This window comes from Mauremys mutica, chromosome 8 (assembly GCF_020497125.1).
Source record: "Mauremys mutica isolate MM-2020 ecotype Southern chromosome 8, ASM2049712v1, whole genome shotgun sequence".
Lineage (NCBI taxonomy): Eukaryota > Metazoa > Chordata > Testudines > Geoemydidae > Mauremys > Mauremys mutica.
In genome coordinates this window covers 61,834,505-61,856,673 of record NC_059079.1, presented here as the reverse complement: position 1 = coordinate 61,856,673, position 22,169 = coordinate 61,834,505, and the positions used below count along the sequence as shown (strand labels likewise).

Here is a 22,169-nt window from a genome sequence, read left to right as displayed (position 1 = left end):
GGTCCTGATCTGGTATTTTTTTGGAGGCGAAGGGATGCAGGGAATAATGTTGTTTAAGTTGCTTTTTTATTTTTCAACAACATTATTTGCTAGTTCTCTTGCTGACTTCTTTTCGTTTCATGTCACGTCTTATACATGACGTGATGCAAAAGGAAGGTCTCGTATCAGGAGGTGATAGAAAACCAGCTATGCTTATTCATGAAAACAGCAGCATATATCTGCTATATAGCTATATCTGTATATCCTGGCACTGAGACCACTATCAGAGAGTAAAGAACACTATTAATTGAATGGAACAACAAATGGGACTAAGTATTACGTGGTGTTACTATCCCATTGAGGACATTAAATCAGGGACATTATAGCAAAATTGTACAGAAATGTATTTTCTTGATTTTAATGATATTTTGAGGGGATTAATTCTGATACAAACACACAAGGACTGTGAAGAACATATCCTCAGTCCCTTTACAGCACAAAATGCCTGCAGCATTCTGTGAACATCTTATATTCACATTCCTGTAAAAGGGTCAGGTGTGGACATGCCCATTTATCTAAATGTATACAGGTGATTCGTGACATCCAGTACCGTTAATCTTGTAGTGGAATGATCTTTATAATTCTCTGAAGCCCCTTCATACACGTGAAAAGTGTTTCACGTGTTGCATTGGAGTTGCATGTGCTCAACACCCCCCAGGAATAGGTTCCAAATGATTTATTAGTTACATTTATTAGCAAATAATAAATAGGTACTGATAATTTGAGAAGCCTGCAAAACTAAAGAGAGCAAATCTAAACATCATCTTGATTAATCAACAACCTCATTGGGGCAAAATATTAAATTTTCCCTATGCGTTCATAATATATCATGTTGATGGAATATATGTATGATTGTTTCTTGGTCTGACCATGTAAGATTTTTATAAATTAGGCTGGAAAAACAATATGTAAAGCTAAACCTTTAATATATACAGGAGTTAGGGAATTATTATTATCCCCATTTTACATATAAAGAGCTGAGGCACAGAGATTGGTCATAAAGAAAATCTGTGACAGTGGAGAATTGTGTCCGGATCTCCTGAGCTCCTGTCTGGTGCCTTAACCACAAGACCATTCTTTGAAGCTTTTTTCATATGCTGAGGATGTCTGCTCTTGTAGATGGTATAATTTACCGCTTTCCAGTCTCCTAGCAATGTTGTGCATCTTAATTGTTTGTGAAGTGCTCTTTGATTCTTGAATAGGTGTTATGGAATTAGAAAGTATTGTTATACTGCTCTTGCTTCTTGAGTTCAAATGTTAAAGGCTGTTTTGAAACACCACAATACAGAGGGAGTATTTGGTGTTTTTGTAAAGTTTAGTTTATATATTGGCTTGATGTTCCTATTTTAAAAGAAACATGAACATTGTACTTCTTTTTTGTACTTACTATAGATTTTTTTACCTAAAGCTTCTCCCTTGCTGAAAAGACCTTTATGATTATTAACAGGGGGGGAAAAAAGAGAGAGAGAGTAATAAAAAGAAGCTTCACATATCATTTAAAGTAGGGGTTCTCAAACTGGGGGTCAGGACCCCTCAGGGGGGTCACAAAGTTATTACATGTGGGGGTTGCAAGCTGTCAGCCTCCACTCCAAACCCTGCTTTGCCGCCTGCATTTATAACGTTAAATATATTTGAAGTGTTTTTAATTTATAAGGGGGGTCACACTCAGAGGCTTGCTGTGTGAAAGAGGTCACCAGTACAAAAGTCTGAGAACCACTGGTTTAAAGGATGCTGTACCAGAAAAGCGGAGTTTCATTATATTAATCGTTTTCTTAAATAATCTAGTTGACAAGGGTTCCTGTAAAAAGAGGGTGTATTCAGCATTAGAATTGGAAGTCTGAGGAGTACAAAGTATGTAACTATTGCTTCTACTAAAAAGTAAATATACATTTAATAGAATTGGAAAGTGAATTACAGTATCATGCAACTTCATCTATTTATTCTGTGGATATGTGGCTTTGTTAGCGTTCCTCTTACCTCTGGGACATACAGTTGTTCAGCCCCTAACCTGATCGTATACCAAATACTGACCCTAGGTCAGTGCTGTACTGTTTAATGGGTGCCATCTTTTTCTCATTAGTGTGTGAAGTATAAATATTTTCTGGCACTTTTTTGGAAATATCGAGATAAACATCCCATTCCCCACCCCCCAGTGTCCTAGATAACCTTTCTTTCCTTGATAAAATTGTTTAGAGTGTCCAGCGTAGTATTCTGTTTACTGAGCGCATGATGGGTGTCACATGTGCCGACACCATCACTGTGCTAAATGTATTAAACTCATTATTTGTTAGGTGCTTAACTTTTCTTCTGTCTTATTCTCTGCAACCCAGCCATTGTTTAGCAAGATTGTGAATTTTGCAGCTGGATAAGGGCTTGAAGTCGTACTATTTGAGTATGATTAGTTATTGTTTGTATCATGGTGAAGAGCTGAAAGAGGACATACTCTCACTTTTTTCATCCTTTTTCCCCCCCCTTAGGTCAGGTCTTGAAGTGTAAGGTGCAGACTTCTCTTCACGGTGCATGGACGGAAAGCCAATGCGCAGGTAAGGTGCAGAAGAAGAAATGATTCTTCTCTGATCAAAACCTGACAATTGATATTGAGCTGATTTTGTAAGTAGCTAGTCCATAACATGGTTATTTGAGGTGTGTATTCTACAACTGAGAATATTTATTTAAGGGGCAAAACTAAACATCTGTTAACACGAATATGCTGTTAGAGAAAGGAAGTATACAAGATATGTGTTGCCATAATCATCCATTTTAAAATAGTTCCCTGTGTTGCTTAAAAAATGTACTTTGGACCACTTATTTTATGGTGTGATTATACCAATATTTCCTCATGAACAATCTAGCAGTATTTCTTAAACCTCATCATGCTCCTGATGTGCATTAGTGTGACCTTTACTGTAGACTCAAGTTCTCTACAGGCCAAGGGGATTTGTCTCTTATTTGTGGATACTAATTGCATCTACTGTAATGGGCTGTGGACACATCTGCAATCTCTTCCTGTGTAATGTATCAGAGGGGTAGCCGTGTTAGTCTGGATCTGTAAAAGCAGCAAAGAGTCTTGTGGCACCTTATAGACTAACTTTGCTGCTTTTTCCTGTGTAATGCTGACATCAGCTATGTCAGAAACAGTCTCTGTCCTGTAAAGGAAAGAAGAATTGTGTTGTTAAAAAGGGACATTGACCAGCCTGTTTGACATGAATTGTATCTGTCCATTTTGATTATTTTAATACTGAGTGTGCCCTAGTTTATGCTTTATAGCAGATATATTTCTGTATTTTTAAACAGGCTGCCTACAAAAGGCCTGTCTGTGTTTGCATGGTTGAGAATCACTTTTCAAAGGTATTGGACAGCCAAGACTCATGAATATCATGTAGCCTGATAAGCTGGTTGTGTCCCTTAGTTCAAAATATCTGTTGGAAGTGGGGAAAACTTATTAGATGCACACCGGTAATCACATAAACATTACAGTAAGAAAAGAGGTGGGATTTTAGCATAAGCCACTTTGTAGAGGGATATTAATTACTGCATTTGCAGAAACAAGTACTAACATAAACTTGGTTGTGTAACAGGGTGGTAGGAATTGCATTGTATATTAGCTCAGTAATGTCATTGTACAAACCCTTATTGAGTTAAATGAACCCCTCAATAACTAGAAAAAGATTATCCATGCTACTGCTTCAGTTAAGCTAATAAATACATCCTGGGACGTGACACAGGTGTCATTGTATCATTCAGCATTTTGCTGAGACAAGGAGACTGATTTAGGCTGTGAGGGGACACAGTTGGCTTTCTACTGTGAGTTTTTTCCTCAGAGGACGGACTGAATAATCTACCAGATATTTGCATCTTGATCTTCTTCAGTGGGAGCAGTTTAAACATTTTTAGCAACCATAAGGCCACATCTATTCTATTCGGGTTCTTGTACTGCCGTCATCACTGTAGTACCTGAATGCTTTGCCTAAACGCATAAAACAGTGTGATAAGCATTTGCTATGTGTGGCTTACCTCTCCCCCCTCCCCCTTTTTTGTGTGTGTGTGTGCGCACGCACAAGGGAAAAAAATGTGAGGTTTTAAAAATTGTTTCTGCATTTATTTTGGCTGCTGTGCTGTATGACAAGGAATGGAAAGTGTTGAGGTTTGAGGTTGTTTTTAGGTCCTGTGGAAGTTCATTTCTCAGTCTTAGCTCTGTCTCCTGCACAGACAAGTTTACCCTGGCAATGGACAGGGTAATGAGCAGCAGATTTTTCTATCATGGTCCTAATCCTGGAACATTAGGCAAAATTTTTAGATATACTGGGTCCAGACCCTCTAGCACCTTGAAGAGAAGGACAGAGATCTTGAATTTGACTCAGTGTTCTATAGGAAGCTAGTGGAGAGAGCAGATGATAGTTGTGATGTACTAATGCTAACTTGTGGTGTTGAGGTGTTTGTGCTGTGTACTAACTGGAGTTTCCTAAGAGCTGACAGCTTCATGTCCAAGTATATTGCATTGCTGTAGTCCAGCCAGAAGCTGACAATGGCATGGATCATCTTCTTTTTTTTTGGGGGGTGGGGGGAGGGCTCCTAATCTTTTGCATATCTCAGGGAGCTCTGTGTGACCCATTAGGTTCCTGTTTTGTTTGTCATTCTATTGCTTATTTGCTTCCAAAATGTATTTCAGACAAATCTTGCTACATTGTACTATTGGGGAAGCATTTACTTTTATCCTTAATCAATGCCCTGCAAACATAGTAGCACCTTGTGTGATGGTCTTGTCAGAGCTCACAAGCAAAGTGGGGTTGGGCTGGGTCATTACTTGGATAGATGGTTATGTTAGGTCTGGTTTCAGAGTAGCTGTCGTGTTAGTCTGTATCCACAAAAAGAACAGGAGTACTTGTGGCACCTTAGAGACTAAGGCCTTGGCTACATTTGCGCGTTATAGCGGAATAAAGGCACGTAGAGCGCTCTGACTCCGCGGCTGGAGTGCTCCTGATACTCCCCCCCACCCCCAAAAGGAATAACATTTGTTGCGCTCTCGCTGGAGCACCGCAGCACCAGTATGGACACTTACTGCGCTCTGTTTGGCCTCCAGAAGTGTCCCACAATGCCTGTTCTAGCCAATCTGGTCATCACTTTTGAACTCTGCTGCCCTGTCCTCAGGTGACCAAGCATCAGACCTGCCCTTTAAATTCCCTGGGAATTTTGAAAATCCCCTTCCTGTTTGCTCAGCCAGGTGTGGAGTGCTCTCAGTGCATCCTTCCAGGTGGCCGTGCCTCCACGTGCCAGGCAAGCCCCAGTATGGAGCAATAGCCCCCCCCCCCATCAGTGTTTGGGGGGAGGAAGCTGTGCAGTCCCATCTGCACTCCAGCCATAGGAATTACAATACCTTCCGGCACGTATCAAGGGCCATGATGGACAGGAGCCATTACCGGGATGCGGTGCAGTGTCGGGTTAAAGTAAAGGAGCTGCAGAATGCCTACTGCAAAGCCTACTAGGCAAACGGCCACTCCAGTGCTGCCCCCGCGACCTGCAAATTCTACAGAGAGCTGGACGCGATACTTGAGGGTGATCCCACCTCCACTGCAACGACCACCATGGACACTTCCGAGCCCAGCACAGCAAGGATGCGGGGGAGGAGGAGGAAAGCACAAGCGATGGTGCTGAGGCGGGGGGAGACACCCCAGAATCCCTAGATCAAGGGTTGGCAACCTATGGCATGCGTGCCGATTTTTAATGGCACGCTGCTGCCTACCGGAAGCGTGCCATTAAAAATCCTGCCCGGCCCGGCCCACTCTTCTCTGTCCTCCGCTCTGTCCCCCCCAGCGGGGGCAAGGCGCAGAAGCTTGGTCCTGCTGGCGCCCCTGCCTCTTTCCTAGTGTGCTGGGTTCCTGCCCCTTCTCCTCCTCCTCTCTGTCCCTCTCTCCTTGCCGGCTGATCAGCTGATGGCCCTTGCAAGGGAGGGCATCCGGAAGGAGCAGAGTCAGCGTGCTCGCTGCTCCAGGCGGAGGCAGAGAAGAAGTGGGGGCAGGGCCTTGGGGAAGGGGGGGTGTAATAGGGACATATCCCCTCCAGCCCTCTGCCCTGACCCCCCATCACACACACCCAGCCCTCTGTCCTGAGCCCCACAGCCCCGCACACACCCCAGGCCCCAGCCCTGTGCCCCGCACACGCCCCAGCCCTGTGCCCCGCACACACCCCAGGCCCCTGCCCTGAGCCCTGTACCCCCCTCATACACACCCAGCCCTCTGCTTGACTCCTTCACCACCCCCCCACAACCCCAGCCCTGACTCTTGCACCCCCACATACCCAGCCCCCCCACACCCCATGCTCCCCCCACATCCTGACTCTTGCACCCCCCACATTCCCCCCCGAGCACCAAATGGGAGCTCCTGCCCCCCCCCCCACATTCCCACCTGCCCCCCTCACACCAAATGGGAGCTGCCCAGGTAAGTGCCCCACACCCAAACCTCCTGCCCCAACCCTGAGCCACCTCCCTCATTCTAGCTCCTGGCCAGACCCTTCACCCCCAGCCCTGTGCTCAGTGCACTCCCACCCTCATCAGTGCAGAGAGAGGAAGAGAATGGGCCAGAACCAGGAAGAAGGTAGGTAGCCACTGTATGTGGGCAGGGCTGGGACCCCAGACTGGCAGCGGGCTGAGCGGGTCCGGCAGCCGGGATCAGCCACTCAGCCCACTGCCAGTCTGGGGTCCTGGCCGCAGGCCCCACTCAGCCCGCCGCCGGCCTAGGTGAACAGAACCTCAGACCAGCAGCAGCTGAGCAGGCCGGCGGCGTAAGATCAACATTTTAATTTAATTTTAAATGAAGCTTCTTAAACATTTTGAAAACCTTGTTTATTTTACAATACAACAATAGTTTAGTTATATAATACATAGACTTATAGAGAGAGACCTTCTGAAAAACATTAAAATGTGTTACCGGCACGCGAAACCTTAAATTAAAGTGAATAAATGAAGACTCGGCACACGACTTCTGAAAGGTTGCCGACCACTGCCCTAGATGCATGCAGCCAGGAGCTCTTCTCGAGCCAGGAGGAAGGCAGCCAGTCGCAGCATCCGGTGCTTGGGGAAGGACAAACCACAGAGGAGGTTCCTGGTAAGTGTCTTTCTTTTTGGGAAGGAAGTTTTTAGGTACGGGCTCTTTGGGCGAGGAGGGTAGAGGCTGCATGCATGCCTAGATGCGGAATAGCGCATTGATGTGGTCTATCACATTGCGGTAATCGGCATCGATGATCTCTTCAAAAGTCTCAGCCAGAACGTGGGCAATGCACTTGCGCAGGTTTATTGGGAGAGCCAGCGTGGTTCTTGTCCCAGTCAGGCTAATGTGTCCGTGCCACTGTGCCGTGAGGGGCGGGGGGACCATTGCTGCACACAGGTAAGCTGCGTATGGGCCAGGGTGGAAACTGCATTGTAGGAGAAGACCCTCCCTTGCTTCCCTGGTCACCCTCAGCAGCGAGATATCTTCCAGGACAAACTCCTGTGGAGAATGTTGGGACAGTGTTCAGTGTAGGTGCCCCCTGCAGCTGTTGGTTCTCCCCAAGGCACAGAAACCCAGGGGACAGTACAGCCATGAAACAATCAGTCCCCACTGGACCCTGTGCTTACTCACCATTTCTGGGGCTCCCGTGGGTTATGTGCGCTCACTTTGGGACAGGCAAAGTATGTTTTTTGTGATTGCCCTCCTTAAGTGCGGGGGAATCATTGCTCTGTCTTGTGTGTACAATGCTGCCTCTGTTAAGTGTTGCATTTTGCCTGTCTAGGTGCAACCTTGAGATCTCTCAGCCGTCATTCTTATCACCGTCCGACAGACTGAGAAGACACAGGAAGAGACTGCGTAAAAGCAAAGAAGACATGCTGCATGAAGTCATGCAGCAGTCTGTAAACGAGAATCGAAAGGCGCAGAAGTGGAGGGAGAGCAAAAGGAGGATCCGCCAGGAAAATGCGACACACCGGCGACAAAGAACGGAATGGCTGATTAGCATAATGCAGCCACAATCAGACTCTATCCAAGCATTCGTCACCATGCAGGCAGAGCACTACTGTACTCGCAACCCCACCCCCACCCCCGCAGCCCTTGTCCCAAAACTCTTCCCCTTGTGCCCCCATGTCCCCTCCAACCCACTTTCCCCAACATCTGGGTTCTTACCGCCCCCAACTGCCTCCTACACCCGTAGCTTCACCACCCACCCACAAAAACTATGACCCTTATTCACTGCACTCAGCCCCCCTCAACATGCCTTATAGCCATCCTGAAGTGCATCACTTAGTGCACAGCACTCCAGACAGGATTCGAGTGTATGAAATCAGGACATACTCAAGCCTATGAGTGAACTGGTCCCCACCCCACTCCCTTGCCCTCTTGTTATTTCTGTGTTACTTTGGTTTTTTTCAATAAATGGAGTTTTTTACTTTGAAAACATACTTTATTAGTGCATAAAGCAAAATATACCTTAGCCCAGGAAAGCAACAAGGACTGCAAGTCATTGTATCACACACAGCCACTGGACTTAACTCCCATGCAGAGCACCAGATATTACTGGTGGCTTTCAGCCTCAAATTGCTCCCTCAGGGCATCCCTAATCCTTGCAGCCCCACGCTGGGCCCCTCTAATAGCCCTGCTCTCTGGCTGTTCAAATTCAACCTCCAGGTGTTGAACCTCCATGGCCCATGCCTGAGTGAAGCTTTCACCCTTCCCTTCACAAATAATATGGAGGGTACAGCACGCAGGTATAACCGCGGAGATGCTGTCTTTGGCCAAGTCCAGCTTCCCATAAAGAGAGCGCCAGCAGCCCTTCAAACGGCCAAAAGCACACTCCACAGTCATTCGGCACCGGCTCAGTCTGTAGTTGAACCATTCCTGGCTGCTGTCCAGGCTCCCTGTGTAGGGTTTCATGAGCCATGGCATTAAAGGGTAAGCGGGGTCTGCAAGGATCACAAAGGGCATTTCGACTTCCCCTAAGGTGATCTTCTGGTCTGGGAAAAAAGTCCTGGCTTGCAGCTTCCTGAACAGGCCAGTGTTCCGAAAGATGCGTGCGTCATGCACCTTTCCGGGCAGCCTGCGTTAAAGTCAATGAAACAACCATGGTGATCCACAAGCGCCTGGAGAACCATGGAGAAATATCCATTTTGGTTAACGTACTCGGAGGCTAGGTGGGCTGGGACCAGAATAGGAATATGCATCCCATCTATCGCCCCTCCGCAGTTAGGGAAACCCATTTGTTCAAAGCCAGCCACAATGTCATGCACGTTACCCGGAGTCATGGTTCTTCTTAGCAGGATGCGATTAATGGTCCTACAAACTTGCATCAAAACAATTCCAACCGTCGACTTTCCCACTCCAAACTGGTTAGCAACTAATCGGTAGCTGTCTGGAGTTGCCAGCTTCCAGATTGCAATAGCCACCCGCTTCTCCACTGGCAGGGCAGCTCTCAATCTTGTGTCCTTGTGCTGCAGGGTGGATGCAAGCTCAGCACACAGTCCCATGAAAGTGGCTTTTCTCATCTGAAAGTTCTGCAGCCACTGCTCGTCATCCCAGACTAATTAATTAAGATGAGCTGTTATCAGCAGGAGAAAAAACCTTTTGTAGTGATAATCAAGATGGCCCATTTCAGACAGTTGACAAAAAGGTGTGAGCATACTTAACATGGGGAAATAGATTCAATTTGTGTAATGACCCAGCCACTCCCAGTCTCTATTCAAGCCCAAATTCATGGTATCTAGTTTGCATATTAATTCAAGTTCAGCAGTTTCTCGTTGGAGTCTGTTTTTGAAGCTTTTCTGTTGCAAAATTGCCACCTTTAAGTCTGTTACTGAGTGACCAGAGAGGTTGAAGTGCTCTCCTACTGGTTTTTGAACGTTATGATTCCTGATGTCAGATTTGGCTCCATTTATTCTTTTGCGTAGAGACTGTCTGGTTTGGCCAATGTACATGGCAGAGGGGCATAGCTGGCACATGGTGGCATATATCACATTGGTAGATGTGCAGATGAACAAGCCCCTGATGGCATGGTTGATGTGATTAGGTCCTATAACGGTGTCACTTGAATAGATATGTGGACAGAGTTGGCATTGGGCTTTGTTGCAGGGATTGGTTCCTAGGTTAGTGTTTTTGGTGGGTGGTTGCTGGTGAGTATTTGCTTCAGGTTTGGGGGCTGTCTGTAAGTGAGGACTGGTCTGTCTCCCAAGATCTGTGAGATTGAGGGATCATCTTTCAGGATTGGTTGTAGATCTTTGATGATGCGCTGGAGAGGTTTTAGTTGGGGGCTGAAGGTGTGACGGCTAGTGGCGTTCTGTTATTTTCTTTGTTGGGCCTGTCCTGTAGTAGGTGACTTCTGGGTACTCTTCTGGCTCTGTCAGTCTGTTTTTTCGCTTCAAGTATCCAGCCTTTAGAGGGAACTGGTTAAAACTGTCTTCTCTGAGCAAAGAAAAAATAGCAGGTATGGGTTTTCACTGCAGTGATTACAGTGGAGGAATGAGATGAAGTTAATTAAAGATTAAATTGTAGTTTGGGGAAGGCTGTTGCTTCTCACTGGGGAAGTCAGCCAGCTGCATGGACTGGGATCTCATCTGAGTGAAATTAGCTGCAGAAGGCATAGAAACCTTATTAAAAGACTCAGGATGCAGAGCCTCATTGGCTTCTTTCTTTCTGCATATAGATAATCTCATAGTTAGTGAAACTGACTTAATTGATTTTAATTCACTAAACTAAGATAATTGTCATAGTAAGCAGTGTAAATAGTGACAGATAAACTGGCTTATTACAATTATTTAATTTTTAATAATGTACGGTATTAGTATCAGGTTTTGAAAAGTGCTTGTTCACAACACATAACTGTAAACTGTCAGTGTCCCTTTAAATCCCAAAATCTGTGAAGGGCAGGGACACAGTTTTGTTCCCACTGTTGATGACTAGAGTCATCTGCTCCTAGAAGCCTCCACTAAACATCTAGTTGATCCAGTGCATAGTGTTGAGGATTTAATAGCTGGCATTCATGGTCGGTACTGAACTAATGTCCCAGCATGTTGTGAGTGGGCACTGTGCTGTTGGAGGTAACTTATTCTGGCTGAGACATAAAATCAAGTTCCTTGTGTTCTGAAAATCCCATGACAGATTTAGGAATTGTAGCCTGGTGTACACACCAAATTCCAACACTGATATTTATATTCTTCAAACTGAAATGCAGTCCCCTTGCAGCTTCAGTTGGATACTGTAATCTTCACTTTTTTTCCTAATGAATGTTGCAGAGTGCTGTTAAACAGCTGCCTGCTTTCCACCCTAGGGAGTGTGTGGGGTGGGGGGTGAGGGGCTGAGAGTCGAAAGGTGCTTAAAAGTAAATTATTACTGAAGTGTCAGTGTGCATTTCACTCAGAAACATAGCCATAGATGTTTGGAACCTTGTAGGAGTTCCTTTTATACTGCAGAGATGGATGCAGTAGAGGAACTAGAAGTGGGTAGCAACCTAGGCAGCAGTGACCATGAGTTGGTTGAGTTAAGGATCCCGACAAAAGGAAGAAAAGAGATTAGCAAAATATGGACCCTGGACTTCAGAAAAGCAGACTTAGACTCCATTAGGAAACTGATGGGCAGGATCCCCTGAGAGGCTAATATGATGGGGAAAGGAGTCCAGGAGAGCTGGCTGTATTTTAAAGAAGCCTTATTGAGGGCACAGGAACAAACCATCTCGATATGCAGAAAGAATAGCAAATATGGCAGGTGACCAGCTTGGCTTAACAGTGAAATCTTTGATGTGCTTAAACTCAAAAAGGAAGCTTAAAAGAAGTGGAAATTTGGACAGATGACTAGGGAGGAGTATAAAAATATTGCTCGAGCATGCAGGGGTGAAATCAGGAAGGCCAAAGCACAATTGGAGTTGCAGCTAGCAAGGGATGTGAAGGGTAACAAGAAGGGTTTCTACGGGTATGTTAGCAACAAGAAGACTGTCTGGGAAAGTGTGGGACCCTTACTGATGGGGAGGCAACATAGAGATGGATGATGTGGGAACAGCTGAAGTACTCAATGCTTTGTTTGCCTCGATCTTCACAGACAAGGTCAGCTCCTTGACTGCTGCACTGGGCAGCACAGTATGGGGAGGAGGCGAGCAGCCCTCAGTGCTGAAAGAACAGGTTAAGGACTATTTAGAAAAGCTGGACATGCACAAGTCCATGGGTTCAGATCTAATGCATCCAACGGTGCTGAGGAAGTTGGCTGATGTGACTGTAGAGCCATCGGCCATTATCTTTGAAAACTCATGGCGATTGGGATTGGTCCTGGACGATTGGAAAAAGGCAAATAGAGTGCCCATATCTAAAAAAAGGGAAGAAAGAGAACCTGGGGAACTACAGTCTGGTCAGCCTCACTTCAGTCCCTGGTAAAATCATGGAGTAAGTCCTCAAAGAATCCATTTTGAAGCACTTGGAGGAGAAGAAGGTGATCAGGAACAGTCAACATGGATTCACCAAGGGCAGGTCATGCCTGACCAACCTGATTGCCGTCTATGATGAGATAACTGGCTCTGTGGATATGGGGAAAGCGGTGGATGTGATATATCTTGACTTTAGCAAAGCTTTTGATACGATCTCCCACAGTGTTCTTGCCAGCAAGTTAATGAAGTAGGGATTGGATGAATGGACTATAAGGTGGATAGAAAGCTGGTTAGATTGTGGGGCTCAATGGGTAGTGATCAACGGCTCAATGTCTAGTTGGCAGCCGGTATCAAGCGGAGTGCCCTAGGGGTCGGTCCTGGAGCTGGTTTTGTTCAACTACTTTATTAAGGATCTGGATAATGGGATGGATTGCACCCTAGGCAAGTTCGCAGATGACACTAAACTGGGGGGAGAGGTAGATATGCTGGAGGGTAGGAATAGGGTTCAGAGTGACCTAGACAAATTGGAGGATTGGGCCAAAAGAAATCTGATGAGGTTCAACAGGGACAAGTGCAGAGTTCTGCACTTAGGATGGAAGAATCCCATTCACCGCTACAGGCTGGAGACCAGCTAAGCAGCAGTTCTGCTGAAAAGGACCTGGGGATTACAGTGGACGAGAAGCTGGATATGAGTCAGCAGTGTGCCCTTGTTGCCAAGAAGGCCAACAGTATATTGGGCTGTATTAGTAGGAGTATTGCCAGCAGATCGAGGGAAGTGGTTATTCCCCTCTATTCAGCACTGGTGAGGCCACATCTGGAGTATTGTGTCCAGCTTTGGTCCCCCCACTACAGAAGGGATGTGGACAAATTGGAGAGAGACCAGTGAAGCACAACAAAAATGATTAGAAGGCTGGGGCACATGACTTAGGAGGAGAGGCTGAGGGAACTGGGGTTATTTAGTCTGCAGAAGAGAAGAGTGAGGGAGGATTTGATAGTATCCTTCATCTACCTGAAGGGGGGATCCCAAGAGGATGGAGCTCGGCTGTTCTCAGTGGTGACAGATGACAGAACAAGAAGCAATGGTCTCAAGTTGCAGTGGGGGAGGTCTAGGTTGGATATTAGGAAACACTATTTCACTAGGAGGGTGCTGAAGCACTGGAATGGGTTACTAGGGAGGTGGTGGCATCTCCATCCTTAGAGGTTTTTAAGGCCTGGCTTGACAAAGCTCTGGCTGGGATGATTTAGTTGGTGTTGGTCCTGCTTTGAGCAGGGGGTTGGACTAGATGACCTCCTGAAGTCTCTTCCAACCCTAATATTCTATTATTCTATGCCTAGGCATGTCTAGACTTGCCATTTAAAGCGCAAAAAGTCCCTTTTTTGCTCAAAAACCATGGGAGCGTCTACACTTGCCAATGATTTTTTGCGGTGAAACTCAGAAGTTTCACCGCAAACAGAAAACCACTTCTATGAGAAGTGTATAGTTGTTATTGCTGATCCTTTTGCGGTGATGTGCAAGTGGAGACATGTTCTTCCTGTGTAAACAGCATTTAGCCTCTGGAGGATAGCCTAGGGTGACCACTCTGGCCAGAGGCTCTGCTGCTCTGACGCCAGGTAAACAGACGTCCGCCCCTCCCCCCTGTAAAACACCCCGGAACTTTGAAACTCCCTTTCCTGTTTTGTTTGCAAGTGCTCATCTGGCCAAGTGACCATGGCTGCTCCACAGAGCAAAGGAGCCCCCGTTTGGACCCTGAGCTCCCCCTGCCACCTCCAGACCTATGGTCAAAATGGAGAGAGCTGCACTGTGGGATAGCTGCCCTCAGTGCGCTGCTCATTGGTGATGGAAATGCTGCAAGTGTAAACACTATCTGATGCCTGTGGAAGCAAGTGAGTACACAAACCAGCAGGCTTTTCTTTCACCAGTTCCCTAATCACAGGTGAAACTGGCAGTGCAAAAACTCCCCAAGTGTAGACATCAGCCTAATAAATGCTTGTGATAATGAATAAAGCTCTGGGAACCAGCACAGCCAAATACAGTGAGGAGATAAAACAGCCCATTTATTTAGCTGACTTGCAGGCTGGCTGTGTTCCTATTTTACTTTTCAGCATTGTATGCTACAAAGTGATCTTGTCAGCTCTTCCTTAAGCCCATTATATTTGCTGATTTCCCCAGCCCTGCACACTGATGGAAGCTAATCCCTGAATATCTGTATAGCTGAGTGTGAATCTTTGATCCTTGCATACACATTTCCTCTTCAGGTTTCAGTGATAGCTGTGTTAGTCTGTATCAGCAAAAACATAAACAAAAAAAAAAACGAGGAGTTCTTGTGGCAGTTTAGAGACTAACAAATTTACTTGGGCATAAGCTTTCATGGGCTAGAACCCACTTCATCAAATGTATGAAGTGAAAAATGCAGGAGCTGGTATAAATACATGAAAGGATGTGGGTTGCTTGGGTTCTAGCCCACGAAAGCTTATGCCCAGATAAATGTGTTAGTCTCTAAGGTGCCACAAGGACTCCTCAGTTTTTTATTTCCTCTTCAGTCTCCCAGGAGCATCTCTCAGCCCTTTGTGTGGGGGAAGGAAGCCAGCCTAGCATGTGAGAATCAAGTGCTGCCTTCTGTCTTTCACACTTCTAAGCCACTGAGTCATCATTTCATTCCCTGCACATATTTATGCATAATGCACATATTATGCAGTTAAATTATTATCCTGGTTCAGACATATGCCATCAGCTGGGTCCTTTTAATTCACTCTTCTATGCCTCTGGCCTGGTCTACACTGGGGGGCGGGGGTGTCGATGTAAGATACGCAACATCAGCTACGGGAATACCGTAGCTGAAGTCGATGTATCTTATTCCGACTTACCTCCCATCCTCACGGCGTGGGATCGACAGCAGCGGCTCCCCCGTTGACACCGCTCGCCGCTCGCTCTGGTGGAGTTCTGGAGTCGACGGGGAGCGCCTTCGGGGATCGACTGCTACCCGCCGATACAGCGGGTAGTCTGGACATACCCCCTATGTAGCAGCAACCCCCAGTACATAACATCAAGCATCTGGTCTGATCCAATGTGAAAATTCCCAAGTCCACTGATCTCCAGCACTATCCAGAGCAGGGGTCGGCAGCCTACGGCACGCGTGCCAAAGGTGGCATGCGAGCCGATTTTGCCTGGCCCGCGGCTGCCAGCTGGGGTTCTGGCCGCCGGCCCCACTCACCCAGCTGCCGGCTGAGTGAACGGAACTCCAGGCCGGCAGGAGGCTGAGCGGGGCCGGTGGCCGGAACCCCAGACCAGCAGCAGGCACGCCCCCCGGCTCCCCCCTCACCGCGCTCAGGTTCTGCAGCTCCCAGGAGTGTGAGCCACCGGGGTGCGGGGCCCTGAGCCTGCTGCAGGAGGAGTGGCGGCGGCGACTCACACTCCCGGGAGCCGCAGAGCCCGAGCACGGCGAGGGGGCAGCTGGGGGGCGCACAGGGACCACCACCCGCATGTATCCTCTGCAGGAGCCCCCCGAGGGGGCCACCGGTCCGCAGCCCAGGCAGGCACGCCCCCCAGCTCCTCCCTCACCACACTCAGGCTCTGCGGCTCCCAGAAGTGTGAGCCGCCGCTGCTGCCCCTCCCGCAGCTCCCCCCGTCCCGCTGCCTCAGCACTCTATGAGGAGTTTTGCCTCCACATGGAGCCAGCGTCTGACCAGCATGGGCATGGTAAGGGGAGTCCCAGGGGGCAGTCAGGGAGCAGGGGGAGGGTTGGATGGGTCAGGAGTTTTGGGGGTCCTGTCAGGGGGCAGGGAGTGGTTGGATGGGGCCTGGGAGTCTCCTGGAGCCTGTCTGGGGGCGGGGGTGTGGATAAGGGTTGGGGCAGTCAGGGGACAGATAGGGGGTAGGATCCTAGGGGGACAGTTGGGGGAGGGTCTCAGGAGGGGGCAGTCAGGGGACAAGGAGCAGGGAGGCTTAGATAGAGGATGGGGTTCTGGGGGGCAGTTAGGGGCAGGGGTCCCAGGAGAGGGCAGTCAGGGGACAAAGAGCAGGAGGGGTTGAGGGTTCTGACGGGGGCAGTCAGGGTGGGAAGTGGGAGGGAGTGGATGGGTGCTGGGCTAGGGCAGGGCTCCCCCCCCTCTATTTTGATTGTTGAAATATGGTAACCCTAGGCGAGGGGGGAGCCAGGGGGTACATGGGGGCTGGTGCCTGCATACATCCACTGCAGCCTGCAGGAGCCCCTGGGGGGGGTGCCAGGCCGTAGCCTGGGTGGGAGGGGCGTGGCTGCTCCCTGCTAGTGGCGCCGCCACCTTTGCAGAGCTGCTGCCCCCCTGCACCGTGCCGGCTCCTCCATGGCTGGGGCTCGCTGCTGCCGCAAGAGGGATGCTCTGGCTCTCCGGTGCCTCCAGAAGGTGGCTCCTCCCTGCCAAGCTGCTGCAGTGGCCCAAGCCCGTCAAAGCCAGTGAGTGGACTCGGGGCGGGGGCCACTGGGGTGGGGAGGGCTCGCGGCAGGGGTGGCTGTGCACCCTCCAGAGGAGTTCAGGGGGTGGGGAGGAGGGAACCTGGTCTGGGGAGCAGCCCCTGGGCACAGCTGGCCCCTGGGCAGGCTGGCCTTCGGGGTCTATAAAGGCTCGTTGGGATTTGCCCCTCAATGAACCGATGTGCAAGGGGTGGGGGGTGGGGGGCGCAAGGTGGAAATTTCGCCTAGGGCGCAAAATATCCTTGTACTGGCCCTGCCCCAGGTGGTGCGTGCACCCCAGGTTAAGAACCACTGCACTAAACTGATAAGATCTGCATTTTAATTTAATTTTAAATGAAGCTTCTTAAACATTTTTAAAAACTTATTTACTTTACATACAACAATAGTTTATAGACTTATAGAGAGAGACCTTCTAAAAACGTTAAAATGTATTACTGGCACGCGAAACCTTAAGTTAGAGTGAATAAATGATGACTCGGCACACCACTTCTGAAAGGTTGCCGACCCCTGATCCAGAGATAAGTTATGGATTAATTGGAGTGTTGACTTTAAATTTCCTTACATCAGTTCAGGTTTCAAAGTGGTAGTTGTGCTAGTCTGTGTCAGCAAAAAGAACCAGGAGTACTTGAGGCACCTTAGATACTAACAAATTTATTTGGGCATAAGCTTTCATGGGCTAAAACCCACTTCATCAGATGCATGCAATGGAAAATACAGTAGTAAGATATATATACACAGAGAACATGAAAACACGGGTGTTACCATACCTTGGAATTAATTTTCAAACTGGACACCATTAAATTAGGCTTTAATAAAGACTGGGAGTGGATGGGTCATTACACAAAGTAAAAACTATTTCCCCATGCTAATTTTTCCTCTGCTGTTACTCACACCTTCTTGTCAGCTGTTGAAAATGGGTCATCCTGATTATCACTACAAAAGTTTTTTTTCTCCTGCTGATAATAGCCCATTAATTGATTAGTCTTGTTATAGTTGGTGTGGCAACACCCATTTTTTCATGTTCTCTGTGTATATATATATATATCTTCCTACTGTATTTTCCACTGCATGCATCCGATGAAGTGGGTTTTAGCCCACGAAAGCTTATGCCCAAATAAATTTGTTAGTCTCTAAGGTGCCACAAGTACTCATTCTTTTTACATCTGTTCAGTTTGCTTTAATCATTAAGTAACACTCTTTCCTTTAGGAAATATACCAGATACCTTGGAGGTACGAGAATAACAGGACGATGGGCATGGTGTAAGAACCTGAATAGAATAGAATTCTTCTAATTAGCAAGCCATATTTTCAGCTATTCAGTTTAAAACCGACTTCAATCTAGTGGAAGGGAGGAGATTTCATTCTCCCCAACTAGAGGCAAAGGGCTAAGGTTTTTCACCACACAAATTCAACTAACTTAAAATATAGCCTTAGCTGGATAAAACGCCCACGAGCCTAAGATTTCATAGGGAGCTTTACTCAGTCTAGAACAGTGGTTTTCAAAGTTCAGGTCATGACTCAGTACTGGGTTGCGGCATGCAAGGCACTGGGTCGCCTTGCTCAGCACCCAGGGACCTTGGCAGCCGGCTAGTAAAAACTAGTAGTAAAACTAGTAGTTCCTACCTGGAAGTGGCCAGCAGCAGGTCTGGCTCGTGGGCAGGGGGCCACAGGGCTCTGCATGTTGTCACCACCCCGAGCACTGGCTCCACACTCCCATTGGCCAGTTCCCAGCCAATGGGAGCTTGGGAGGGTGCCTGCGGGCGAGAGCTGCGCGAAGCCACTTTCGCGGCTCCACCTAGGAGCCAGACCTGCTGGCCACTTCCAGGGTGCAGTGCGGTCCGCGATGCCAGGAGAGGCGAGAAGCCTGCCTCTGCACTCCAGCTGCACTGCTGACCCGGAGCCGTCGGAGGTAAGTCTGTGCCCCAACCATGTGCCCCAATCCCCTGCCCCAGCCCTGAGTTCCTCCAAGCCCGGAGCCCTTCCTGCACCCCCAAGCCCACACCTCCAGCCCAGATCCCTGACCCCCTCCTGCACTCCAGCCCAGAGCCCCCTCCCACACCCTAAATCTCTCATTCCCAGCCCCATCCCGCAGCCCTCACCCCAACACCCCAACCGTCTGGCCCAGCCCTGAGCCCCCTCCCACACCCCAAACCCCTCATCCCCAGCTCTGTTGGGTCGCGGGCATAAACAATTTTCAACCGGATCGCCAGAAAAAAAGTTTGAAAACCACTGATCTAGAGGACACTCATAGTTTTCGCCTGGTTCTCTTCCCAGCTCTCAAAATCAACTAATGATATGTCTACTCTAGAGACCTTACAGCAGCGTAGCTGTACCAATACAGCTGAGCCGCTGTAAGATCTCTCATGTAGCTACTCTATGCCGACGGGAGAGAGCTCTCCTGTCAACATAATTAATCCACCTCTAATGAGCAGCGGTAGCTATGTCGGCAGGAGAAGCTCTCCCGCCGACATAGCACTGTGCACACTGCCACTTATGCTAGCAAAACTTATGTTGCTCAGGGGTGTGTTTTTTCACATCCCTGAGTGACATAAGTTTTGCCGACATAAACGGTAGTGTAGACATGGCTTAAGACTTCCAGATAATGGTACTGGCTAAGTAAACCATCCTACTTGTAGGGGAGTAGCCTTTGCCATGACTCTGTAGAATGGAAGGCAGATACAGCTCTCAAAAGAGTTTGGGAGAGCTGCTCCAGGACCACATTTCAGGGGGCTTATGTAGTTGGGAAGCCCACATGTGTCTTCAAAAGTTCATCTTCAGGCATAACAAGGAGCATCCCATTTTTCAGAAAATGGCTCCCCTAACAGAAATATCCCACACTTTTCTGTGATATGATCTATAAGTTCATCAGGGTCATTTTGCAATTGATGGCAGCATCTACCTTGCTCAAAGATGCTATGGCTGCAAGCTTGGTCAAGAAACGCTGTCCAAAGTGATCTTGGTGGTACACATTTTACTCATGCTCTCTCTTTTTCAGAGAAGGCTTGATGCCTCTTAAAAATGGTGGTGCATAATGCAATCTAACTTGTTTGCCTAGCTAGCACTAGACCTCCTACAGGAGGATTTTGTCACAAATTATTTTGAGTCCCTCTCCATCTCCTGATAGAAGGATAAAGTACCTATCCTCTGGCCTGATTTACTAAAAACTATTAAACGAAACTGGTAAGGCAAGTACATGAATGTATAACCAAGTTTTCTAGGGTTTGCATGGGGATATTGCTGAGATTAATTTACATAATCCACACTGGAGAGTTTCCCAACATTGTATGTGAAATTACCTTTCTGAAAACAGGGCATGTCTTTGAAAATGATAAGAAAGCCCCACCTGGTGAAATGAGCTAGAAAAGTGCAGGAAGGAAGAGAGAGTTTAAAATCAAAAGGATTTGTCAGAGGTGTTACGAAGGGATAACAATGAGCATATAAAAAGGATAGAGTTGAGGAGGAACCAGCCAAGCTATTTGAAGTGTACATAGACTGAATAGGAGTAACCAGCAAAACCTAGAGGAGAGACCCAGCTGAACCTTTGTAACCAAGATATGAGGGAAAGGTAATGGTCTGAAACATCTGAATATGACGATTGGGAAGGAAGTGTGGAGAAAGAGAGAAAACAGTTTAAGATGCAACTGAATTATTTGAAATGTCATGAATAGAACAACTTCCTTGTGGTTAGAAAGTGCATTTGACATCATAATGAGAGAAAAAGATGTGATCTATTTTTAATTCTTCAAGCATGCAGCAAAATGTACCTTGCAATTGCAAAGTGAGGCTAAATTTCCTTGTAACTCTTAGTGCAGATTGAGTGAGAATGTTTTGCTACTAGTGGTTGCGAGCAGCATAGAATCATAGAACTGTATGGCTGGAAGGGAACTCGAGAGGTTAACAAGTCCAGTGCTTGTACTGAGGCAGGACCAAGTAAACCTAGACCATCCCTGACAGGTGTTTGTCCAGCCTGTTCTTAAAAACCTCCAATGATGGGGATTTTACAACCTTCCTTGGAAGCCTAGTCCAGTACTTAGCTATCCTTACAGTTAGAAAGCTTTTCCTAATATCTACCCTAAATCTCCCTGCTGTAGATTAACCTTCAATGGACATGGAGAACAATTGATCACCATCCTCTCTATAACAGCCCTTACCATATTTGAAGACTGTTATTAGGTCTCTCCTCAGTCTTTTCTCAAGACTAAACACATTCAGGTTTTTTAACCTTTCCTCACAGGTTAGTTTTCTAAACCTTTTGTTTCTCTCTGGACTTTCTCTGATTTGTCCACAGCTTTCTTACAGTGTGGTGCCCAGAACTGGAGAATAGTACTCCAGCTGACCCCTCACCACTGCCGAGTAGAGCAAGAAAATTACTGCCCAAGTCTGACATACAACACTCATTAATACACCACAGAATTATGTTAGCCTTTTTTGCAACTGTGTTCTCCCTATTTATAGCCAGTGTGGGTGGGGTACAGTGCAGTTTCTACCCCTTTTTTTGGAGGGCTTGTGTGGCTCGTGGTGATAGTATAAAGCAGTGGCTCTACTCCTAAGACACCCTGTGGCTGATACCCATCCAGGGGCAAGAGGGTGTATGGGAAAGGTAGTTGTGGCCTAAAAATCTATTGGAGGACAACAAAGAACTAAAGAATTGCACCAGTGGCTGAGAACTTTTTACACGTTAGCTAATGACAGTGACATTAGTGAAATACCAGGGCAGTCCCCTGCCCCCACAGTCTCTGTAAAAAATGTTGTTGTTTATATATCTTGATGAATGGCTTCTAGTTTCTAAGGTTTCCATCTTGACTTTATTTTCTTCCTTTCGGAATTTTGACTGTTTAGGATCCAATCACACTAATTGCAGTCCTTAGTATGCCATTCCTAGGAGAAATTAACAACCTCTTGGAACCCACCAGAAACACCAGAGTGTGTATTGTGTCTGAAGAGTCCAGGTACAAAAATCAGAGAGAGAAATAAATTAGTGGATGCACCAGGAAGCTGGGACATAACCATGATACTAGCCAACTGTCTTACTTTATGAAAGTCTACAGGGCTACCATGTGCTCAGATACCATGGTGATGGGTGATATAACAATCTACATAGGGGAAGCTTGAAGAAGAGAAGAAAGTTGATCTTGTAGTTAAGGAGTTTGACTGGGACTCTGGAGATCTGGGATTTAGTTCCAGCTCTGTGTCAGACTTCTTGTGTTATCTTGGGCAAGTCACTCTCTTATTCCTTAATTCACTGCCTGTAAAATGGGGATATTACTTCCCTACCTCACAGGGCTGTTATGAGGTTCAATTAAATGTGTAAGACAT

General features: G+C 47.1%; 1 protein-coding gene across 1 annotated transcript in view; it reads left to right on the top strand.

Annotated features, from left to right (window-relative positions):
* Positions 1–22,169, top strand: part of KLHL20 (kelch like family member 20) — a 49,768-nt gene that overhangs the window by 818 nt on the left and 26,781 nt on the right. The window contains exon 2 of the mRNA XM_045028264.1: positions 2,517–2,582. Within this exon, the coding sequence (XP_044884199.1) occupies positions 2,560–2,582 (23 nt within the window). The 5' untranslated portion in view covers positions 2,517–2,559. The remainder of the gene's footprint in view (positions 1–2,516; positions 2,583–22,169) is intronic.